Source organism: Corylus avellana, chromosome 1, assembly GCF_965113065.1.
Source record: "Corylus avellana chromosome 1, dhCorAvel1.hap1.2, whole genome shotgun sequence".
Classification (NCBI taxonomy): Eukaryota; Viridiplantae; Streptophyta; class Magnoliopsida; order Fagales; family Betulaceae; genus Corylus; species Corylus avellana.
In genome coordinates, this window is record NC_142490.1 from 14123365 (window position 1) to 14148120 (window position 24756).

General features: G+C 33.6%; 3 protein-coding genes across 4 annotated transcripts; 1 reads left to right on the forward strand and 2 right to left on the reverse strand.

The window, feature by feature from the left end:
• Positions 1-1221: 1221 nt before the first annotated feature.
• Positions 1222-3392, reverse strand: MYB11 (myb domain protein 11). Its single transcript, XM_059582920.2, has 3 exons — positions 3187-3392; positions 2925-3054; positions 1222-2221 (listed from the first exon to the last, which is right to left on the reverse strand). Exons 1-3 carry the CDS (start codon positions 3317-3319, stop codon positions 1381-1383), a joined length of 1104 nt encoding a protein of 367 aa, XP_059438903.2. The 5' UTR covers positions 3320-3392; the 3' UTR covers positions 1222-1380.
• An 8060-nt stretch (positions 3393-11452) lies between these two features.
• ATERDJ3B (DNAJ heat shock family protein) lies at positions 11453-15354 on the forward strand. Its single transcript, XM_059582197.2, has 10 exons — positions 11453-11656; positions 11746-11894; positions 11987-12119; positions 12772-12883; positions 13359-13475; positions 13722-13808; positions 14228-14287; positions 14372-14449; positions 14705-14776; positions 14932-15354. The coding sequence occupies exons 1-10, from the start codon at positions 11586-11588 to the stop codon at positions 15088-15090; spliced, it is 1038 nt and encodes a 345-aa protein (XP_059438180.2). The 5' UTR covers positions 11453-11585; the 3' UTR covers positions 15091-15354.
• Positions 15355-18850: 3496 nt separating this feature from the next.
• On the reverse strand, positions 18851-21404 carry TAF13 (TBP-associated factor 13). Of its 2 annotated transcripts, none has more exons than XM_059582758.2 (6): positions 21211-21404; positions 20992-21131; positions 20854-20891; positions 19959-20018; positions 19813-19887; positions 18851-19215 (listed from the first exon to the last, which is right to left on the reverse strand). In XM_059582758.2, exons 2-6 carry the CDS (start codon positions 21092-21094, stop codon positions 19087-19089), a joined length of 405 nt encoding a protein of 134 aa, XP_059438741.1. In that variant the 5' UTR covers positions 21095-21131; positions 21211-21404; the 3' UTR covers positions 18851-19086. The 2 variants fall into 2 exon arrangements, with proteins under 2 accessions (XP_059438741.1, XP_059438740.1); XM_059582757.2 differs by having other exon boundaries at positions 20992-21108; positions 21211-21400.
• Positions 21405-24756: the final 3352 nt, after the last annotated feature.

Genomic DNA, 24756 nt, shown 5'->3' on the forward strand with positions numbered 1-24756 from the left:
TGATATGCATATTAACTTCCTCTAGCTTGTTTCTTTGTAGGGAGAAAAAGAAGAACATAAGACTTTTGAAAGGTCTTATCAAGAATACTATAAATCATCATCATCATCTTATAGTGAAGAAGGGTTTAATACTAAATTTTATATTTTATACATGTTAATTTTTAACATAAAATAAAATAACCACATTTGCATGATCCACTCTTAAGTATTTTTCTTTTTCTAAAAGTATGATCCACTCTATTCTTGAGTTACGTATCTAAGATTTAGTTGGTGCATTAAAAGTTTGCTGGACATATATTATTACTTCATAAAATTTGATCATTAATTAGCGACCAATTTCTCATCGACAACTCAAACGTCGTCGGCTCGTCGCGAATATACTATATAAAGTTTTTTTTTTCTTTCTTAAAAAAAGTTACGAAATTCACATTGCGACAACGACCTTTAGTCGTTGCTGATATGACGATCGATATCAAGGATGACTCAAGGCTAATTGTCGCCGAGACACTATTAAAAAAATATAATATAATATTGGGATAACTTCACTGAAAACCCTTGAACTTTCACTCGATTTGACAAACTCTCCTTTAACTTCAAAATCTCTCAATTTAGTTCCCTGAACTTTCAATTGTTCTAAATTTGAACTCATCCATCAAATTTAACGGTTAGAAATATAAAAAAAAACCAAAATATCTCTGATTTTCGTTTTTTTTAAATAAAAGAAGGTTTTTAAATTAATGGTAAAGTTGAAATTTTATAAAAAAGTCAAGCATATAATCGTCATTTAACATTTAAAATTTGACGTGACAACTTTTTTTTGCCGTTGCTGGTATAAGGATATAAGTGTCGACTCAAAGGTCATGATCACTAATATGCTATTTAAACATACGTTAAAATATGATATGCGTACCAGTAACAAAAAAAACGGTCACATGCTGTAAAATGCTGTTTAAAATATATATATATATATATATATCGCAAATACTAAGGTACCAGGGACGACAACTTTTCTCGACCGGACAAATGCGACCATTATTAGCGATTTGTCATTAATTCCTATGTCCGATGTCGTTGTAGAATGTAGTGTTATATACATGGAGTAGAAAAGAACACATATCCACCATATTTGACAGAAATCGATACAACATGAGAATATATATATGATTTTCTAAATGCAGGCACATGACTTATATATATATATTCTTCTTAGAACAAAATTGATAGAATGAAGTTGAGCATCAAATTGTGCTCTAGTAAAAATGAAATTTCACATTAATAATTAATTAACACAAAGAAAGCAGAGATTAACTAAGGATGTCTCAACTCTCACCTGCAAACATTTACAACCGAAAGAGAGAAAAAATAAAAATAATTATTCGATCAGGATAGAAGCCAAGCCAAGATAGCATCTTGTTTGTTAAAATCTATCTCTCCTAATTTACAATCAATATCCCCTTCCAAATTATCACTCTCCCACAACAAGGATAACCTTTCCTCGATTTCATTATCCCATTTCTCATTCCCTTGAAGAACACCCTCCTCCCATCCCCAATCATCTCCAATATTTGAACTGAGATTTTCGCTCACCATCATCATCTCCTCGCTTGCCGCTGCTACCTTTTTCGTACACATAAACCCCCCACTGCTGTCTCCATCCTCACTAAAACCCATGACCACATCATTACTTTCTCTCCCCTCATTTAAATTCAAAACCCCGTATTCCAGCAAACCAATGTCATCAAAACACAACAACCCACCATCAATGCCTTCCTGAATATGATCATCCAGTGGTCCTGAAATCTCTTGATTCTCTTTCTGATCACCACTAGGGTTTTCACAAACCATTTGCTTTTCACACTTTTCTGCCTCATTTGAACAAAGATATTGTTGGCTTTCGTCTATGGCTGGTGTGGGGGGCAATGGGATATTGATGATTCCGTCGACATCTTTAGCTTTCGTTGCTGGGATTAATGTTGGAATATTATTCCCGACATATTTTTGGAAGTTCTTCTTGTTCTTCTTCATCTCCCTTCGACTGGTTCTGCCGCCTCTTCTCTTTAGAGGAATAATATCCGTCTTAGAAAAGTCCATGCTCATCTGTAGGGTTTCACCGGAAGCCCTAGTCCTGAAAGTGTGAATCTTTCTGCTCAAGTGAGAGTTCCAGTAATTCTTTATTTCGTTGTCTGTTCTTCCAGGCAATTTACTTGCTATTACAGACCACCTGCACTTATTTTTATTACTAAAGGTTAATAATGAAAAAATAACCTTCATCCTTTCTAGATTTAAAAATGGAATTTAATGTAGTTTTTCTGTCTTGTACGTAGTTTTAACGAGGAAGTTACTTTCAAGGAATTTAATAAACCATGTTTCTTCGTTAAATATTAAAATATGACTTATTTTAAACGTTTAGCTGAAATAAACAGTTGAGATTTATGAATTTGAGAATTTCAAATTTAACCCTTGTGATAATGTTAAAAACATAAAACTTTAAGATAATAATAATAAATACATTACTTATATTAAACTTAATTTCAATTTTATCCTTAATCTCTTACTCAAGTTGCATTCTTTCCCTGCGTACGTGCAATTAAGTGTTGACACAGACAGTAGGGAAGAAAAAACAGCAAATAAAGGGGAAGCAGCCAAAAGAAAGAAAAAAGATGACAAGAGAAAACATCAAGTTCGTAATTAAAAAGTAACCCATTTATAGCTAGGCTGAAAATCTTTATAAAAAGTAACATGTTATTGGCTGAAAATCTTTATAAGGAGAGAGAGAAAGAGAGAGAGAGTGTGTTTGAGATTTTTGTTTTTGTTTTTTTGTTCATTTGGCTGTACATGAAAGACATAAAAGACTGAAGAGGAAAGAAAAGGAGTTTCTTGATTTTATATATGTTGATCATGTGGTGGATAATATATGCACCAACCTATTTCCCAAAGAAGCATGCAACTTCACTATAATTTCGTCTTCTTCAGCAGAAATGTTTCCTCTCTTCACGTCAGCTCTCAAGTAGTTAATCCATCTCAGCCTGCAACTCTTCCCACACCTCAGCAACCCTTCAAAATATCAGGAAAATGGAAATTAAGAAACAAGTTAAAATGAATCCCATTATTTGGTAATTTTATTAATTATGAACTCATTTGATTAATTTAAAGTAACATTAATGAAAGAATTGCATTATTTTTTACCTGCATTCTTTGGCAATGACCTCCATGACCCTTCACCATTAGCCTGAATATACTTGCTCAAGATCTCATCCTCCTCTTCAGTCCACCTCCCCTTCTTCAACCCCACTTTCTCACAGCATGGAGCTCTTCCCATTTTACCCAGTGATCAGCCGGTTGACTATATATGATGCATATATATTATATATAATATATATAATATATATCTATGTAGATTTTCTATATATAAGCAAACAAAAGCTAAAAAGTTTTGCATATTTATAGAAAGAGAAAGATCTAGAGGCCTCTACGGGGTCTTGGCCACGTCGGTGTGGGGCTATGAGGCGAGAGATGTGTGGTGGGAGATTCCGCCACGAGGGCTGCCAATCAAGGCGACAGTCGTGGCTTCTCTACTGTCGAGAGCCTCGTGACGGGGCTTCATTGTCCACGTTGACGCCCGCTCGTCTGAACACCATTGTGCCCCCCGCTTTTAATTATTTTTGTCGTTCCTTGGAATCTTATAAATTTGCCTTTAGTATTTCATCTATCGATCCCATGATGTCCGTATATTGTTCTTAAATTATGTATAATTTTTTAATAAAATTTAATTTAATAATTGGTTGAAATTGACCCGTCAGATAGTTTGTGAAATAAAAATGTAGTTCTAATATTAATGTTTTAGTTTAGGAATGCAACATATTATCTTTTTTATCTTCATTTTATTCTCAAACTAAGTTTATACAGCTTTTAAATTACTATTAAATTTGAGATACATCATTATTAGATTTTGATTCAATAGTAATTTTAAAAGTCACATCAACTTTTAAAATTACTAAAAGTTGATGTGATTTTAGTATAAACTTAATTTTAGTAGATAATACTAAAATTAAAAAAATATGGTATTTAACGTATTCATTTTAGTATACAAGGAATATATATGCTATATATAATAAGATCGAGAACATGATATTCTCTAGGGCCTCAGAGTGAGAGTTCGTATTTGATTAAGTTTCTATATATGTTGAGCCTTCTAGTCTTAATTTCGTCTTAATTAAATTCATCTTTTTCTATCTGCTTAAATTTTTGCAATAAGTGGTGATTTAACATTTAAAAATAAAAATATTATAAAAAAAAAAACATTTTTCTTTTTCTTTTTTGGCATTTGAAAAAGGGATGGTAAGCCACCCGCGGGGACGGCGAATTATACGGATGCTTTTCTTTTTTTTTGGGTGCCCAGAAAAATAATCATGTTTTTTGGGATATCGTTTTTATAAGTAAGAGTATCTTAAGAAATTTGGTTGAAATATGATTTTATTTTAGTTTGAATATTTAGTCATTCCTATGTTAACAAACAAGTGAATATTCATTCTAGATTCTTACATTCCTAATTAATAATACTCATTATATATCCTTAGACAAAATTTAGAACTAGGAATAAGAACTCCTAGTATTAGTTTGTTTTGTTTTGTTTTGTTTTGTTTTTTTTTTTTAGGATCATATATATATTATCGGAGTAAGCACTAAGCACTAATTTCGTAGTGATTACTCATCAGAATATATAATTTAGGAGATCATTAATAATTCTATCCAAAATATATATATATATATATATATATATATATATATATTCTAACTAAGATATTTTATTGTATTTAAAGGGAGAACAAAAAGCATGTCTTGGCTAGCTAGGCACTATATATATTAAAGACACGAATTTTTTATTTTTTATTTTATTTTTTAAAAGTATAATAACGACAAAATCAACAATCAATATAGGGATGACTTCTCTACCAACGATTTGACGTGCCCTCCTACCAGGCTACCACTTGCCACTCGCCACTCGCCACTTGCCATTGCATTTAGAGATTACTTGGTTCCTATTTATTTATTTAGGAGAATCTTCTATTTTCATTATTTGAAAAAATATCGAGAGCATAAAATTTTTACATTAGAAAACATAAAACGCTGATAAATTATAGTTAAAGCTATGAGGTTACAACGTTATAAAGACAAAACATAAAAATCTTACAAAGATTCTATCTATGACTTTACAATCAGGTTTTATCTATGACTTTAACATCCGCAAACTCATGTCCAAATATTAGTTATAGAACAGCTCCAGGCAAACTCAATTTAATACATAGGTAGCCCATATTCTCAACTTTTATTTTTTGGGCCATGGGAGCAAAACCCTCTCACCAAAACTAATTATTCTCAACCCAAAAGTCAAGACAAAAACCTTTACCCCGAAAATCGCTTATGAAAGCATATCTAAGGAAAAGTCAAACCCTTATTCAAAAAACATAATAAAAAACTAGCAAACAGCTACAACAGCCATGGCGAGGGAGGTGAAGTGAAGCGTATTGGCCGGCACGTGGCTGAACGAAACCAATTAAGGAGACTAGATCTAGATTTGAAAAACTAGATCTAAAGCCCAACCGATTCTAAGAAGGCGAAGAGCAGCGTAGCACGGTGAAGGCCAGACGTAGGCAGCGCAACATAAGTACATGGATGACCGGAGCAATTGGACTGGTCAGAAAAACCAAAAAAAAAAAAGAAGGTAAGGAGGAGGAAGAAGAGGAGGTAGGAGGGAGGGGAAAGGAGCCCATAGTAATTCGTTCCTATTACTTGTACTAGTATTTCTAATAATGTTATGCATTTTAGCTAATTAAAAAGCTTTTTTTTTTAATACAAATTTCAACCATTTTTATATTTTATTTTTAAAATATATATTTTTAGTTTTTTTTTTTTTTTTTGAAAAATATAAAACTTCCATTGATGAAATTTCATTAGTATAAAACTCTTACAACATAAAGCATACAACTCTGAAAAATCATAGCCAAAAGCTATGAAAGTTACAAAATCACAAAAATGACTTCAAGCTTCCGCTAGCCCATGTATAACTACATTTACTGAACAAATCTAATTTGTGTAGACTAGATCTAAGACATGGATAGCCCAAATACAAAACAAAAATAAAAAAACACTTATAAACTAAAAATTCGGCCGTGAGAGTCAAGCCCCCACACTAATCTACTCCATCCTCAACCCAAAGGCCAAGACAACAAATCAATCCTCCACTCGAAGGCCAGGACAAACAAAATAAAAAACAAAAAACATAAACCCCACAAGCAGCAGCGGAGGAGCATGATATCGTAGACATACTTTCGGAAGACACGAATTGGCCGAAGAAGACGATCAGATCTAAGGTTGAAGAGACTAAATCTAGATCTACAAACTAAATTTAAAGCAATCTGCCTGAAACGGAGACTAATAGAGCCTACAGAAAAGACACCTAGCACTGGTACCGTTAAAGGAAATGAGGGAGGATCTAGATCTAGATCTTCTCTTCTCTTGAAGTTCTTTTTGGTGTTGTCTAAAAGAAAAGAGAGATGAATTCTAGAGAGAAGATAGGGCCTCCAAGAATGTTAGGTGTTGAATTTGAAAAACAACACATTTTTTATTGTTTTCTTAAACCATCAAGAAAGAACATAAATAAATAATTGTAACAAAAAGAGAAATATTTTTTTTTTAAAAATTACATAAGCTATAGTGTTTGCCTAAAAGCACGTAGCTAATTAAAAATTTTACGTTTTAGACAAGGAGATCAAGACAAGCTGCTGAACGTAATTTTTGTCTCATACCAGTTAAATATCTAAGAGACTAAATGCAATCCTGAACGAGAGATTAGCATATGAACTAATTTGTATCGTGTGCTTTTGCACACAAGATTCATGTTAGAAATGTCATGCGTATTCAATTGCTGATGTGACATGCATCCTTAACATGCGTCATATGTACACAAGAAACAAGCATTACTTTTCTTCTTATTAGAGCATTCCCAGGCCTCAGCAACTTTCTTGTCATTTTCTCTACATTTAATAATCAAAATTACTTTTTACTTCCTTATGTCAAAATACACTCCAATAACTTTCTTTAATCATTTCCTATATCATTAAAATATTTATTTTTTTTAATTATATTATATATATGAGAAGAGAGATGAGAGAGAATTGTGAGAGGAGAGAGGAGAGAAGAGAGAATTATTTTTTTTAATATTTTAATAACCATAAGGATTTTAATAGTGGAACCCAAAACATTGGGTTCCACTGTACCAATCCTAATGTTTATGGTTCATTTAGAAAGTCTGTTGTAAGATATTTTTTGCGATTTTTTGAACATATTCTCTAAACTTAGGAAACAGACTCTCTTATAGGGAGTCTGCTGGGAATGCTCTTAGTACGATTTTATATTAATTTCTTGTTGTATCGCCATAATTTCAACAAATTAATGTAAAGGTCCATTAGGTTATGGATGTGAAATTTAAATCCATTCCCAAACAAAGGAAAACAAAATAATTAACGTGTTTAGCATAGATTATGGGGGAGAAAATGAAACTAATAACACCCCTTTAGTTGGAGTATGACCTTTAACAGATGGGTTGTGATTTATTTATTTATTTTATATAAGTAAGAATTTATTCAAAATTTAATAAATGCAAAAAAAAAAAAAAAAAAAAAAAATCACAAGCAACACCTCAAAAACAAGAGGGCCTAAAAATGAGAGGTACCTACCCGACGGCTGCATTTAATCAGGCTTAGTTTGAACTTTGAAGCAAGGCTAGCCTGCTTGCAACGATATTGAATGCCATTTTGACTCATGTAGTACTAGGCAGCAATTCAGATAGATGGCGTAGAGTGTACTTTTTTTTCACACAAGAGAAGTCACGAGTTTAATTACATTTTTATTTTAATTAAATATTTTAAGTATCGAAAGTTTGAAACAACACGTAAAAGAGAACGTACGTTAAATATTAATTAAATAATTAAATTTAATATATGTCATCCATATGAAGTTAAAATGGCATGATCATTGTCCTTGCAAGCAGCTAGCCTTGCTTCGAAGTTATTCAAACTAAGCCTAAATGCCAGCCAATATGTCAAGCTCCTTGTACACAGGTGCTTGATTGTGTTAGTGTCTCATTGACTTTTAAGCCGTCTAGGGTTATATATATATTGCATGTTGTTTTTTTGGGTGTTTTTTTTTTTTTTTTTGTCGTTATTAATTTCATTTTCTCCCCCATAATCTATGCTAAACCCGAAGGCTTGCTTGGTAATTTGCTCTGTTTTTTTTTTTTTTAATAGGAAAACTTGTTTTCGAGTAGTTTTCTCTTTTTATTTTATTTTATTTTAAAAAATTATTTATTTGATAAAATTTATCTGAAAACTGTTTTCGATAAGAAAAAAAAAAAAAAGAGAAAGTATTTACTTGTATATTTAAGGACAAAAGACAAGAAATTAACATACTTTATGGTTGATTGTTGACGAGACAAGAAACATACTTTGGTGGTGAGATGTTCCTTTCAATTTTTTTAATGCTTTTCCACCACTTGGACGTTGATTAGGCGGCTAGCATTTGCAAAAATAAACTCAACGGAATTTTACCAAACATGAATTTATTATTGAATTTGTACACATGAAATTTGTACACATGAAAGTTATAAGAGTCTACAAATCTAATGATTTATTCATTAAATTTATAAAATGAAACAGTTAAAAGATGATCGTTAACGTTCCTCTAAATTAAGAGTAATACTACACATCACATTGAGGTGGTGTGACATTAATAATTTTTTTTTTTTTTTTTTTTAAAAAAAGATAAATTTTAAAAAATTTGATGAATGCTATTTACCCAGTATGGTGTTAAGCCATGCTCGTAAATTAAATTGGGTTGGAGATGGAGTAGGACATTATTCAGAGGTACAGTAGGTGTTGAAAAACAATCCCAATGGTTCACACTAGTTTTTATGGTGATTTGTGCCTCTCGATAGTGTACTCTCACACCCAAAAAGTCCCCAATGTAGTCTACGATTGAAAGATCCATACGGACCATATGTATACTTTTCTAAGCTCTAGCTTAATTTGAGCTTTGTTGTTATTCAAAGTTATGTAACTGCTATATTGAAACATGTGTGACTATAGCCTATTAAGTTATGTGGAGTCTGATTTTTGTACCCGACCTGGTTCGTACTTGATCTAGATGAAATTTTTCCGAGGCTTAGTCCATAGAGCAAAAGTTTGACATGTTTTGGTGTTTTGACCTAGTTGGGGGTCATATTTATGGTTGCTTATGACTAGGGGTTTTTATACAAATGTATTATTGACCCATCTTGTCTTATCTCTCTCAAAAATAGTAAAACCTCGTTAAGACTTTGTGGATGTAACTATTCGTGGTAAACCGCCAAAATCTCTGTGTTTTGGGATTATTTGTTTTTTTGTGCTTTCTTAATTTTCGTGTCTCACCGGTTCTAAAAAATATGATAGATTTCATAACGCAATCTTCTTTAAAATAAGAGTTTATAGGATGTGAAAACTCCAACAGATTGCTCTTGGTCTTGGAGGAGGAATTTGGACATTAAAAGCGTCATTCTAGATAAAGTGTTGGGCATATTTGGGAAAGACATTTTTCCAACTCAACTCCACTCTGAATTTATGTTTGGGAGCTCTTTAAACTCAAGTCCAAAATTTTCAACTTAATTCAAAAAATTTCAACCCAACTAATAAAAATCATTAATAATTTTTTTTAAAAAAATATATAGAGAGAAATGGTGGCCAGACTACCCCCAAGCAGCGATTGAAGGTGGCTTGATCAACCCCCATTAATTTCAGAGGTAGTCAATCGGTAGCTATTGGCTTACGTTAGGAGATGTAAATGTATTTTTTGTGGGTTACTAATCATCTCTTTGTTTATGGCCCATTCTCATGAAGTATTTGGTTTAATATTTTGAATAGATATAATATTCATTGGGGTCATAGGAATTGTGAGGAGTTTATTGGTGGATGGCCTCCCACTTTAGAGAAAAATCCATCCCTCTTCATAGGCAAATCTTTTTTCCTCCATGGCGGGTAGAATTATGGTCGCTGCCATATATTGTTTGCTCTATGACCCAAGACAAATGCCAGATTGTTCCGAGAAGCAGAGATTCCGAGTCCATTCTTTTGGAGATTTTGTTTTGGGTTAGATTTAAAGTCAACTCCTTTAAAGGTGTTCGTGATTCTTCAATTAATCGCTCTTCATGCGGTGTGAGATAGCTTGCAATAACGCAACCCTGAGGTGTTCTGCATGAAGCTAGTGTGGCATGGTAAAATTATTCGTCGCCACTCTTTTATTTTTTGGCTTGCAATTAGAAGAATATTGTATACTCATGACAAATTGAATGCTATTGGCTTACTTCCAAAGATGAAAAAGTATTTTCTGTGAGTCGAGTGAGGATGATACAAAGCACCTCTTTGTTTGTTACTCGTTCTTATAAAGTATTTGGTTTAGTATTTTGAATAAAAGTACTATTCTTTGGGCTCATAGGACTTGCGAGGAGTTTATTCAGTGAAAGACCTGCTTTACAAGCAAGGTTTTTTATTTTTATTTTTTATTTTTTATTTTTTATTTTATTTTATTTTTTTTATTTTTATGGTGACTGCTATAGAATTTTTGCTCTATAGGCTAAAAGTTTCAAAACAGGTAAAACACAAAAAAAAATTAAACCATTAAATTTGTTACATATTAAACTGGCTCAGTCTATCACCCATACCCTACGTTAAAGCCCACTAAGTCATAACACAATGACATATTGGACTTGTAAGCATGCATACCCCATTGAATTAACAAGAAAGACAACTAAAGTGATCGCAATTATGATTAAAATAGTGACAGGGCATTGTGCTCTATGTGAAACATGTGAATATGATTTGACTCCAGCAAATTTCTATTCACTATTCACCCCAACTAGTTTTTAGTGAAATTGTTATCAATTATTAGCTAAAAAATAGCTATATTCATTAAACTTTTCTTCTTCTTTTTTTTTTCAAAACAAAAATATTAACAAACAATTCAAAATAATTTTATTAAAAAAATGCATTTGAAAATGAAAATTTCTAATGAGAATATGTCAATTTAATAGTATGAATTAATAGAATTTTCTCCAACATATTTATTTATTTAAAAAAAAAAAAAAAAAAACTTCGTTTAATTTCATTCAAATTTTGGGAACTCTTTGGTAAGCTTGGACTGTTTAGGCCCAAAAAAAAAAAAACAGAAAAATCAACTGGGCTGGTATTTTGTTTGGGCTTCCTCGGCGTAAGCGTCACGTTCCATGCAATTTCCAGCCAGTTGAACGAAACCACAGAGAAAAAAGCGCGATCCACGTGGGAAAATATGATTGGTTTGAACAACCATAAGCGTGCTCTGATTGGGCAGTTTCCGCAAGAACACGTTGCGAAGCGTAGCTTCACTTTCCACTGCCCAAGTCTTTGGAGCCGGGAACGACCCAAAACTCACAGAGAAAAAAAAAAAAAAACAAAATCCTTGGGTTCTTTCTTCTCTTGCAAAGATCTGAAATCAAAGCCCTAAGTTTTGCTTCGCTTTCAATGGCGCATCGAAGAACAAATATCTTGTTCCTCCTCTGCGCTCTGTGCTTCGCCTTCTCCGCCATTGCAGGGTACATCCCTGACCGACCCTCTCTGTACATCAAATGCTTAGCATGAATGAATGTGTGTTGTTGAAAATTCTTCAATTTGGTGGTTTCAGGAAGAGCTACTACGATATACTGCAGGTGCCACGTGGCGCGCAGGACGAGCAGATCAAGAGGGCATATCGGAAGCTCGCGTTGAAGTACCATCCCGATAAGAACCCGGGAAATGAAGAGGCTAATAAGCGATTCGCCGAGATTAACAACGGTGAGAGAGACTACAATGATTTGTCTTTGATTGTTTAATTAGTGGATGGTAATGATTAGTGGTTTTTGATTATGTTTAACGCTGATTAACAGCGTACGAGGTGTTGTCGGATAGCGAGAAGAGGAATATATATGATAGGTATGGGGAAGAGGGACTGAAACAGCATGCGGCTAGTGGAGGAGGAAGAGGTGGTGGAGGAATGAACATCCAAGACATTTTTAGCCAGTGAGTTTTTTTTTTTGGAATTTTGCTGTTGAATGTCTGAATTGTAGGATTGTGGGTTGAATCTGTTTGGAACTGAAACTTAGGACTACTTGAATTGAATCTTTGCTCTTTACATTGTTCTGGGTCTTCGAGTTATGAGATGTGTGGTCTCAAATAGTACTTGCATTGTAGTATGCCTTTAAAAGAATGAAATTTCCCAGAAATAGAAATTGCCCAGAAGTGAAAAATGGTTTGGGAGTGCCATTTTCACGCATGGAAAATATGGCATTGATGAGGGGTTGTGGAAAAGGATCGGAGTTTGTGTCCTTTGGTGCTCATTATTGTGGTTTATTAAGAGTAAAACTGATTTTTTGGATTTCAATGTTTGTTGTTGGCTGGTATTTGGTAGAAACACACGTGAAAGAATGGCACTCACAGTGTTATCTGCCTATGCATTACATGATCTGTTAGATTCATCAAGGTGATTTTGTGGTATATGTTAAACTACGTTGGCCGTTGTTATCGTTAACTTAAATGAGGAAGCTGTTATTTCACATGTAAGATGGGTAGTTACAGTTGCACAATTATCTGTATGTATGTAGTCAACAATCAGAATTGAGTGGTCTCAGCGATGTCCCTGTTTCTTTACTACTAACATGAAGTTTTCTACTAGGTTTTTCGGTGGAGGCCAAATGGAAGAGGAAGAGACAATTTCTAAAGGTGATGATGTGATTGTCGAATTGGACGCAAGTTTGGAAGATTTATACATGGGAGGCTCTTTGAAGGTAATCTCATGTCTAGATATCTAATATGAGAACATGTATGTCCTTCTTAAACAAAATAAATCTTTTGTAACGTTGGCTATATTATAGCCAGGCATGGCTGGAAGACTAACACTAAGCAGCACAGATATCAGTTCTGAGAAATTCTAAATGGAAAACTATGATCTACTAACCACCAGTTTTATCTCAAACATTTTAAAATGGAAATAACTGAACTCCAGTGTCCCCAAGAATCAAGTATTTCTTTCTATTGTTGTGCTGTAGATTAGTTTTTATCCTTTTTAATCTTATTTCATATCTGCTCCCTGATGGCAAAAAGACTACCTATGAAATAAGTTTAATGTCCTTTGTTTTGACCTCGGGGACAATATTTCTTTTCAACCACGGTCACTTCTGAAAAATGTAACAAATCATGATATTTCAGTTGGTTAGATAGTGTCTTCTTCTTTTATGTGACCTTTTATGTGGGATGTATCAGGTTTGGAGGGAGAAAAACATTTTAAAGCCGGCCCCGGGCAAGAGACGTTGTAACTGTAGAAACGAGGTCTATCACAAGCAAATAGGTCCTGGGATGTTCCAACAGATGACAGAGCAGGTATGCAATGCCTCTAAAAATTCTGTAGAGAAAGTCTTTTGAAGCATTTTTCCTTAACTCACAATTGTAGGCAATACTGCTTCTTCATTCTTTTTTTTTGAGATCCTTTTGTTTTGCTTCAAATTATTTTTTATGCACGGCAGTGGCATGCTCATTCACCCATTTCATTCTTCTCCATGTCTTTGTTGACCACTCTCTCTTGAATGCTATTTCCTATATTATGACATATTTCATATGCTCTTTCAGGTCTGCGAGCAATGCCCAAATGTCAAATATGAAAGGGAGGGATATTTTGTCACTGTTGATATAGAGAAAGGGATGCAGGACGGGCAAGTAAGCTTTTTAGAATTTTCAATTTAAGCCTTTTAATGCTTTTATTGTTTTAGAATAATGGAATTTTTTTACTTCCCGTGGATGTCATTAACAATGCATATGCATGTGTCTTGCCAAAAAAGAATGCCAGATATTTGTCATACAAACAAGTTTCACTTTCTTAATGTTTGAATTGGAAGAATCAGTCAAAAGCAGTGTGCCGTAGTTGATCTTTCGAAGTTTTTCAGTATTATGTTGATGTAAAGGTTCCTTTTTCTTTATTCCAAAAGAGAAAAAAAGAAGGAAACAACACTTTTGATCACCATTTCAGGATATGGAAGCCAGAGAACATTAATTGTATATGTGTACAGCGAATTTGTAATATTAATAAACCTAATATTTCTTGATTTTTAGAGTAACATTTTGTGTGCTTTTCCCAGGAGGTTGTTTTCTATGAAGATGGTGAGCCTATAATAGATGGAGAACCTGGAGATTTAAAGGTTAGTTCTTTCTTAACATTCGGTTTAGTAATTGGTCTTTCTACATCTATCGTCTACTGACAACATATACCATTTTTTGGGCAGTTTCGTATCCGCACAGCCCCCCATGATCTCTTCGTAAGGGAAGGCAATGACTTGCACATAGCTGTCACTATAACACTGGTAACTATTACCAAATTTCTGCCCATATCAATAGCTGTAGCTTCATTGTGCAAATTAGGTCAACATCTTCCATTTAGAGAGTTTAACCATAGATATCTATTTCTGCCTTAGTACAAGGTTTGTAGTTATTAGTCTGATCAAAACATCAGACCATGGTCATACTCATTTCACGGTTTCATTTTCTCTTAAATTCTACCCTTCCCAAAACCAAAGTTCTTATTTTCATGTGGAGTTGATTTTCTGAACCCTCTCCAGGTTCAAGCTCTAGTTGGTTTTGAGAAGACAATCAAACATCTTGATGACCATTTGGTGGACATCAGCACAAAGGTAAGAAAGAACATATCCTATAGCCTCCTTTTATATCACTAAGATCAGTGATTGAGTTGGTGGAAGAAATTGGGCTTGTTTGACAATGTTTTTTACGACAGTCTTTTGCCTTTTATCAAACGAAGCTTGACATGACTATCTTCTTGACTACTTAGGGAATTACTAAGCCCAAAGAAGTGAGGAAGTTCAAAGGGGAGGGTATGCCATTGCATTTTAGCACAAAGAAAGGGGATCTTTATGTGACATTTGAGGTTCTATTCCCGGCCTCTCTAACACAGGACCAGAAGGAGAAGATCAAGGCAGTTTTTGCTTAGGAGATAGGCGAACCGATTTTGTTTAGATGTACCCATTGTAACATGATGACGATAAGTCGATAATATAGAAAAATTCAACGGCCCCTTAGGTTTCTCCCTTTCCTATTTAACTCTTTTTCCTTTTTGTTTTGGTTTAGTATTTTCGAAGCCGTTTCGGCATAATATTTTGTCTCTATTTGCGGTATAGTGTCTCCCTTGTTTGAGGAGAACTACAATAGAAACTGCAAGCATTAAATTTACTGAGAAATATTTCATTCTTGTTATTCTTGGTCCCCTTTTGCAATATAGAGACAAATGGTGGATTTAGCATAAATGTTTGTAGCTAGAATTATCTTTTTTATGTATTATATTAAATGTTTGTCCTTCTGTTGTTAAATTATTATATGGACCCAAATCAACTACCTAGAAAAAAAAAATAAGTTGACCAACAAATTCTCTGTACCTAGAATTGAATCATAAAAATGTTAATAGTCAATAATATACCTGAAGGAAAATAAGGATTTGGCTTAGGTGCTGTAATTTTTTTTTACTGTACCTAAGTCAAATTTGGAAAAGAATACCTATTACGTATCCAAATTAGTAAATTTTTTCCTTCCTCTTTTTGGGTGAGCAACAATAGGGAAAGGGAAAGAGAGGGTTGTTTATTATTATTATTATTTTTTAATCCAAATGGAAAGAGAAGTGAGAATGCTGTAAAAATACAATGATAGGAAGCGGCCTATTTAACAATATTGTGTGCTTTAGAATTCGAAGGTATTGATGTTTGAGAAGTTGCCCAACTTTGAAACATGAAACTTTTGATGGATGTCCGCAATGATTGGGCCTCCCCTTCTAGGAGGAGGTTAGTGTTGGAGTAAGAAGAGGGAAGATCCACAATCAGCAAAGCAGCTTGGGCTTCACCCAAATGGAATGCTGCGTTAAAAGAGGTGATTGGGGAAATAATTTTCTGGAGCAATATTAGTGTGGTTTATCTCTCTCAAAGTTGCCTCTCTCTCTCTCTTGGTTATAATGGGTGAAAGTGGTTCTTTGGATGGCATCAAACTCGAGAGAGATACTTTTGGTTTCTCATTGAATAATCCTAAAGTGAGATTTGTTCTATCCTTTTAGAGCTGATTTAGTAGCTGACCATTTCCTAGGACATCTAGCAGCATTAGATATTTTACATAGTTAAAAAGTATTATTTTATATTTTACCTACTCATTTTTCTATACAAACTTCAACAGCTTCTTTATTCCATTCTCTATTTTTTTAAAAAAAATATTATTATTTATTTATTATTATTATTATTTTTTTTCATTTTACTCTCTCTCACTCTGACTCAACCCAAACCCCCCATGGCCAACCTCTGCAATTATTTCTTCCCTCTCCTCTCTCTCCCTTCACACAACCACAACCCAAGAAACTTTAAATTTTGGAGCTTAAACAACGCTACCACAGAAGAAGGATTTGATATTAGAAGAAAAAAGGATTTGATACGGTCGGCCTATAGTGGATCTAAACCCAATCTGCGACGGTGAGTTCTGGTGCTCATGTTTGAAAATTTTTTTGTTTGGATTTCAGATGATTTTAGGTGTGGTTAACTTCGTCTTGAGGAATTGGGTCAGTCTCATGGGATGTAGGTGAGGAAGAATGATTTGATACTAGAAGGAAATATGAGAGGAGGGGTTGTTGGGTGGGTTTGTCCAGAAAACCAAGAATGCCTCGGTGAGGAAGAGGGAGAGAGAAGAGAGATAAATAATATTAAATAATATTATATTCAATCTAGTATGCTACAGTGAATAGCTACAAACTGTAGCAGTTAAGGTATAATAGTTAATGTGAAGCTATTGGGCAAAACTAGCTAAATGTAACTAATATCTCCCTTTTAGCTACACTGTTGGAGATGCTCTAAGGGAGTAGGCTGCATATCCTTTGACTTGGGGGCACCGGCTTCAGCAATGAGAGAGCGACTAGACAAGTCCCGGATCCAAAATGCTTCAAACCTAAAGGGTTTGGGAAGATGGTTACAGTTGCCCGCCATAGTAAGGATGATCGGGTTGTGGTCAGAACCTAAGCAAGGGAAGTGACTCACAATGACATTAAGGAACAGAAAAACCAAGTCTTGGTTGGCCAAACTCTGATATAGTCTACCATAGGTCCATAACATTTATTGTTGCATGTAAAAGGATTCCCTTCAAAACCCTAAGTCAACCAAGGCATTGGAATGGACAAAGTTGAAGGGATTAAAGGGTCTGCCTCCTAACTTCTCCAAAAGTGATAATAAAGCATTAAGAATATGTATAATACCCCCACAATCCCTAAAAAGGAGTTCCCAATGGAAGTAGTTTCCCAAAAACTAGCTTTGTCATACCACAAAGAAGGATTAAGACAACAAGATAGAAGCAATGGTTGATGGGAGAATCAGAGTAAACAAGGTAGGAAATTTGAAACCTATTGGACTAAAAAGACTCAACATCGACACCATCTTTCTCTACCATAACAATGCCCCAATTAGTACCAATGAGGGGAGTTGACAAACAAAAATGAAGCCCAACCGTTAACAAAAGACAAATTTTAAAAAATATGACCGTTATGATAAGACAAATATTCAAAAGAATGAACGTTAGGAAAAGACATTCAAAAATATGATTGTTGGAAAAAGAATAAAGATATCTTTGAAAAAGCATATTTAAAAATGTTTAGGCTAATGGAAGTGCTTTGAAAAAGTGAATAATTAAAATAGAGAAAGATAATTTTTTAGTTAATTTGGTGAGTCTACATTGAATGCTCAAACCCGAACAGAGGAGTACGAGTGAGAATTTTTTTTTTTTTGGATACATCAACAAAGAAATTACAACAAACAACAAAAGGCTGGGCAACCTAATAATAATCCCCCAAATTGACCACATCAGTGTAGGTAAACAAAAATTAAAAGGGAATGCATCAAATAAATGACGCAGCCCTATTGATTTTTGGCACACAAACCAAGAACCATGGCCACCAATTAAGGTGGTTTGACATGGTGCACCAGAGATGGTGTAACCAAGAGGACTGCAACAGCACACCCGAAGGAGAGCCATAGCAGTCTTGAACACCTCCATAAACACCCTGCACAGTATAGGTCAAGAGGTTGAAAGTTGAAACCTCAATTATGCAACAACTCCTTTGGGGCCACCCCCTAGGGTGTGGGTGAAGTAAAACAGCACACGGCATGCCACGCACGCTTGTGCAAAAAATTTTTTTTTTTAATTATAAAAAAAGAAAAAAAAAAAAAAAATTTGCACAGGCGTGCCTGTGTATCAGTACTCCCTAGGGTGTACATGTTTGGTGCATGTGGCACAAGACTGCACCAGCTCAGGGGCTAGTCAAGGCGAAAACTCAGATACCTTGTCAGAAAAAGGCCAAAACAAAAAAAACCCCAAAAATATCATCATGTAAATTTATATTCTACCTCTTCTAATTGCCTTTCTTGGTGAACTTTGTTTAACATTACGCAAGTAGTGTTATGATCCTCAAAAAAAGAAAAAAAAAAATGCACAACTAGAAATAATTAATATATGAAAGTGGATATGCATCCATAAGGTGTCGTTGCTTTATGATTTAAGTATCACTCTTCTTTTCACCTTTCTTCAAATTAAGTACCACCTTATTAAAATAACATTCTTTTCTTAATAAATAAGGGGCATTAATTTGATTGTAGATCAAAGGAATTAAGCTTTGCATGTTTCTGTATCACTACTTAAATATTTCCCATCTAGGCATTGACAAAAAAACCAAGATAGAAGGGAAAAGACCAATTCTGTCACTAACATAGTATACAGAAAATGGTCCAGTGGTATCTGCTTAAAGCCTAAATGTGGTAAAAGTAATCTCCCTCAACAAAAATTTATTATTTACACAACCACCAAAATATAACATGTACGCATCAGCTCTAGAAAAAAAATTGAAATACCTCAGTCCAGAAAGTAACCACAAATGTTAGTCGATTAAAACACCATCATATCATGTATATGGAAGCTAGCTTTCTTCATCTGCCTCAAAAACCTTCCTCAGCTTCTCTTCATCTGACTCAAAAACCTTCCTAGCTTGTTTCAGCTCCTCATTCATAGAAAGTAACTCTGTACAGCGGTTGAGTTTTGGCATGTCCTGAAGGATGAAAGAGTAAAATTCATAATTTATTTACTATCAAATAAAATAATGAACTTAGAGCAAGAACATTATGCAGAAACATATATGCCACATCTATAAAGCAAGAAAAGGAATCAAACATCTTCATACTATAAAATAATAGGGAGATATTTGAGAATTTTTACCTTACGCCAATGTAATTTTCTATCTAAAGCAGAGAGGAATAAATGGTGTGGGAGATGAAAATAACCAAAGCTTTTCTACTTATATAGTATTGAAATTGAAAAAGGAAAGGAAAATTGTTCTCGTGAAGGTTCTTCCTAAACACTTTCAATAGACAAGAAAATCAAGATGTGTATGAATGCTGTTATTAGCTGAGGCATACAATGTGTAATCGGTATGCTATATAATATTTGGATGAGATATATGAGACCAGCATGGCCAGCCTGCACCTATAAGTGGCACACCAACCGGAAGACAGTACCTCTATGATGCATTTGTGTAAAAAAAATTTTTCTTGCTAAATAGTATGCCTTGAAACCAGGTGTAGCCATAAAAAATTTATAGGAAAGTGAAGTGAAGTTTATTGGTGAAAATGGTAAATAAATTAGATACCTTGCGTATCAGATACAGGAAATCTTCAACTGATAGCTTTCCCCTCTTTGATCCAATGTCTTGGGCTTTATGCACCTGCAGCAACATTGAAGATATTGACATATTACTTAGAACTAGAAATAATGAGTACCCAAAGAACTACCTACCAAATCTGTGACATACTCCACAGCAATGTCCTCCACAAGTGCCACACTTTCTGGAAGCGGCTGATAATGCAACATAAAATATATATTAATACGTTCAAAGATACGATAATGCATATCAATTGGATACTCTACATCATCACACCTTTCATTCTACATAATCAGAAAAATCCATGTCAATAATATTTCATTATCGCAGTAAGTAAAAACAGGTTTGTTATTGCAGAAAGTACAAAGAGGAAAAACATTGGCACTTAAAACAGGAAAAGGTAGGCACCCTTTTGTCCAATGAGGCATAGATAACAACAGCAGAACGCATTTATGATCAAGCAATACATGGATGATACAAATGCAATTGCATATAGAGCCTAATATAGATGAGTTGATGGGACCCAATAATCCATCAGACCCAATAATCCACGAGACACTGCAATCAAAGATGACATCAAAGATGCTTCTGCAAGGTGATGATAAGAGAGGTTGAAATTTTTTTGGGCATACACAAATGTATAAACTGATCACGCTTTAAGCCAAGGCAAATCAAGTTTTATTTCTTATCTGATAATTTAGATACACAAAACCACTTGCAACAATCATCAATGCTAATAATAAATACGGCACTTCCATCGTGATGTAGGCCATCTTTGCATACATACATTTGGATTTGTAATCCAATCCAAGACTGCATTCTAAAATCCAAAACCTCAAAACAGATAATTGTACCCATATCACAATCAAGAAGTCCATTACAAGCTAACAAAGTTTCCAATTACAGAATGAGAAACTACATCTAAGAACTTTCAGTACCATGCATTCACATTAACAACAACCACAGTAACAGTTTTCATAAAGTCTAAAACCCCAAATCATTGAACCAATACATAGTGCTGCTACTTACATTAGGATCATCTCCAAATCCATACATCATATGCTGCACTGTAAAACCCAAAAGAAAAGAATAAGGACATAAAAAATAAATTAATAAAAGGAAAATTGCAATGAACCCAACAAAGCACAAGCGGCTCCAAATACTCACACTCTTTCTGAAACACTCCTCGTTTGCGCTTAAACGTAGTTTCCGAGGGCTGAGACGACCCGGCCTTGGATTTCGAGGAGGGTCCGGCTGCATTATTGCTCATCTTGGACTTAAAATCTGTCACAATAATCAGTGAAACCCTGCCATTAAACCCAATCTAGTAAATCTAACAATATTTTAGCAAAGATAAGAGAATTGAAAGTTGAACAAGACCCCCACCTAAGCTTAACTAAAGCAGCAAGAGAAAAACTGGTGGACAATAATTTTTCTTAGCGTCGCAATTCCTGGAATTTGTAGAGATAATTTCAGATGATTCTTTTGGGAATTGGAACCGCCAAATTCGAACTAAGTAAAACCCTAACCCTCAGTTTGGTTGCCGAGAAAGAGGTGGAAAATAACAAAATGCCCATCCTATTTGAAGCGCACCGTTTTATATGCATATTCAAGTGTCACTCCAATTACATGAAATTGCGTGTGAACAAATTCTCATTTTCAAATCATAGGGAAAATAGTATATTGCATTTTTAAAAATCAAGTTTCATTATTTGCATTTTTTTAAACCATACGTTTTGAATCAGCTAAATCAAACGGACCCTAAGTCTCTTAATTATCAACAAAATTATTAAGGTTAAAATCTAAATGTAAATTGTACATTATGAGTTAGATTTTAGGTTGGTTAATTCAATGTTCTAAACATTTTGGTTTAATGAAAAATTTGATAGGCTAAGTTATGTGCTTGGGCTAGTTTTTTAAACTTGTGCGCTTTGTTGACGAATCGAGTCATTCGTTTGCTAGCTCGTTCAATTTTGGTCCAGACGGAATGATTAGGGCCAACTCAATAGAGTTTAAGGCCTAAGCCTACAATTTTAAGTGGGGTCTTTTTTATATTTAAATATTAATTAAATAATATTAATATCATTTTTTAGTTTTTATTATTTCTATTTTCAAAGAGCACCATATTGATTAATCGGATAGTTTCATCTAAAATTCGTTCTACCACTCTAACCTTTTCTCTTTTCTCACCCTCGACCTAAGCTGTGCAGAAAAGGCCCAAAGTCATTCCCAAGGAACAATGGAGCATTAAATTAGTCTCGATTGATAGGAGAAAAACATGAGAATAACTTATATAGGGAAGTTACACAAAAGATGAGTTTTGTGCCATCAATCAGATGGCGACACTTAATCTAAACTTACTAAATTTAATTTTTTTTAAAAAAAAATGCCTAATTACACCAGATTATATCACATATAAAATAAAAATTAATTTTTTTTTAAAAAAAAAATTTTTTTTTTTGAAAAGGTGGCTGGCTAGCCACCCCTTCCCCCACTTGGGGTGGCCGGCAGCCACCCAAAGTGGGCTGGCCACCCCTTCAATTCTGTGTTTTTTTTTAAAAAAAAAAGAAAAAAATTAATTTTTTATTTTATCTAGAGTATAATCTAGTGTGGTTGAGTTTTTGTTTTAAGTATAAGTTTAATAAAATTAGCTGATATGTTAGCTTTTTGTTAGTGACACACAAGGTGACGTTTGTACAACATGTGCACCCAAGCCCCTCTCGAAAAACATATGTAGATCATTGGTAAAATCATATTCAAGATTCCCCGTTCTTCTCACGTTTTGCTTTTTCTTTTTTTTTTTTTAAATGATATGTAGATTCATCTATATTACGATATATTTTATTTCAAGAGTGATGATTCACATCACGCCGGGCATGCATGAACAGTCATGCACGCCCGGTTAATTTTTTTATTTTATTTTTTTTTTATAATTAAAATATTAAATCAGCCGGGTGTGCATGACTGTTCATGCAGCGTGATGTTTATCATCTCTCTTATTTCAATAGACGACATATTTTGCTGGCCTTTGCAAGAAAAAGTCTCAAAACACTTAGAAAGAGTAAAAACCTAGATTCAAAATTGAAATAAGAACCTAGATTCAAAACATTTTCAATATTATTTTTAGGGTCTTTACAGCATTTACAATGATTAAATCAACTAAAATCTTTATCAAATACACATGTCTATTCCAGATTTTACATTTTTAAATTCTTGTTGTTTATAAACATGAGCAAAGGAGAAGTTGGCCGTGGTCATAGGTTTTCACCTAATACGAAGTTGTTTGTTTTAATACGTAAAACCCACAACAATTGGTAAAATAATCAGTTACAAAACCGACCAACCAGAATTTCTGAATTAATTACAGTTGATCACATTCTGTCACGTGAACGTAAACAAAAGAAGGATGAATTGACCTTTCACTCCCGCATTTCTTCTATTTTATAAAACCATAAACTTTTGTTTGAAAAAAATAAATTTATTTTGCGTGATCTATAAATTAACATATGTCCTTAAAGTAATACGATTAACAAAATTTATAAAATTTTGATTACAATATTAGCATTGGAGATAGAGACGTCTATTACGATACTAAATGTCTCATATAGCTAAAGTGCAATTTCAATTAAATATATATATATATATATATATATATATATATATATATATACCCATCATTTAAAAGCTAATTTTTAAAAGTGGATTTTACTTAAAATTTATATAATTTTGAAAAGTATTTGATATTTCAAAGAAAATTGTAGCATAATTTGTTGGAAACCAAATAGGGGATGTTTCACAATAAAAGTCAAAAGCAATCCCAACCCAACCAAGAATCTGGCTTACATGTTGTAGTTTAAGTAACGGTCAATATTGAATCTCTTAAAATCTTTCTTCATTTTTTCTCCTATTAAAAGTTTCTTAAAGTAAGTCAACTTTAAGATTTAATCTTAACCGTTACTTACACTACAGATTCAATCTTATGCATGCTATTATTAAAATAACAGTACCTAAGTTAGCTCCTCCAACCACATGAATTAATTGTTGTCTTACCTTGTTGAGTGTGGAAAATCATGGGTCCATCCAACTCTCACCCACCTTTAAACACTAAATTTCCCACCTAGAAAGGAGCCACGAGTTATGGGAAATCCAACCTAATTTTTCTCAACCATCAACTGCAAACGAGACTAGACTTCTTCGTAATTAAAACCGACTTTGCCGACTAAAAGCATCTCACCGAAAGAGTCAAAAGAGTACTTAAAGTTGTTTTTGCGGCTCTTTAATTATCTAAATGCACTCCAAATGTCCCTATAAACATCATTGTTGGTATATTTGAGATCTATAAACATATTTCATTTTCAACCTTTTTTTAATATATATATATATATATATATATATATATATATATATATATATATTAGATGCGAGAATCACGTGATTTGAGAATAGATATCACTTTGATAGACTGAATTGAAAGAATTTTTTACGACCCGATTTAAAGGAAAATTTTATTCCATGAAGTGCCTCGGTTCTAGATACTAATCTATTTCTAGAACTCTATAAAAACGGCGCAAGATCCCCAAAATTTAAGAGAAGTAGCCCAATACATCCTTAAATTCTTAGTAGCCCAATACATCCTTAAATTCTTAGGTTCGTGGGGTTCCAAATGTCCTTATAATAAACATCATTGTCCTAAATTCATTGTTCGTATACTTGATTTTTATAAAAAGATTTTATATCAAAATTTTTCTCCAAATTATATTAGAATAAATTCTCTAAAAAAAAAGTCAAATTAAAAAATATATATATATTCTCAACCCAATTTGAAAGAAAAATTTATTCTATAAAGAGCCTTCATTCTAGATACTAATATTTTTCCAAACCCTATAGAAGCGGGGCAAGGTCCCAAATCTAAAAGTTGTCTACCCTAATACT

Excerpts from the sequence above, each read along its gene's own strand:
- MYB11 (XM_059582920.2), bottom strand. The coding sequence starts at position 3,319 with ATGGGAAGAGCTCCATGCTGTGAGAAAGTGGGGTTGAAGAAGGGGAGG. Across the intron at positions 3,055-3,186 it reads GTCATTGCCAAAGAATGCAG|GGTTGCTGAGGTGTGGGAAG; the intron begins GTAAAAAATAAT and ends GATATTTTGAAG. Across the intron at positions 2,222-2,924 it reads CATGCTTCTTTGGGAAATAG|GTGGTCTGTAATAGCAAGTA; the intron begins GTTGGTGCATAT and ends AAATAAGTGCAG.
- TAF13 (XM_059582758.2), bottom strand. The coding sequence starts at position 21,094 with ATGAGCAATAATGCAGCCGGACCCTCCTCGAAATCCAAGGCCGGGTCG. Across the intron at positions 20,892-20,991 it reads AGGAGTGTTTCAGAAAGAGT|TGCAGCATATGATGTATGGA; the intron begins GTGAGTATTTGG and ends TGGGTTTTACAG. Across the intron at positions 19,216-19,812 it reads TCCTGTATCTGATACGCAAG|GACATGCCAAAACTCAACCG; the intron begins GTATCTAATTTA and ends TTCATCCTTCAG.
- ATERDJ3B (XM_059582197.2), top strand. The coding sequence starts at position 11,586 with ATGGCGCATCGAAGAACAAATATCTTGTTCCTCCTCTGCGCTCTGTGC. Across the intron at positions 12,884-13,358 it reads ACATGGGAGGCTCTTTGAAG|GTTTGGAGGGAGAAAAACAT; the intron begins GTAATCTCATGT and ends GGGATGTATCAG. Across the intron at positions 14,777-14,931 it reads TGGTGGACATCAGCACAAAG|GGAATTACTAAGCCCAAAGA; the intron begins GTAAGAAAGAAC and ends TTGACTACTTAG.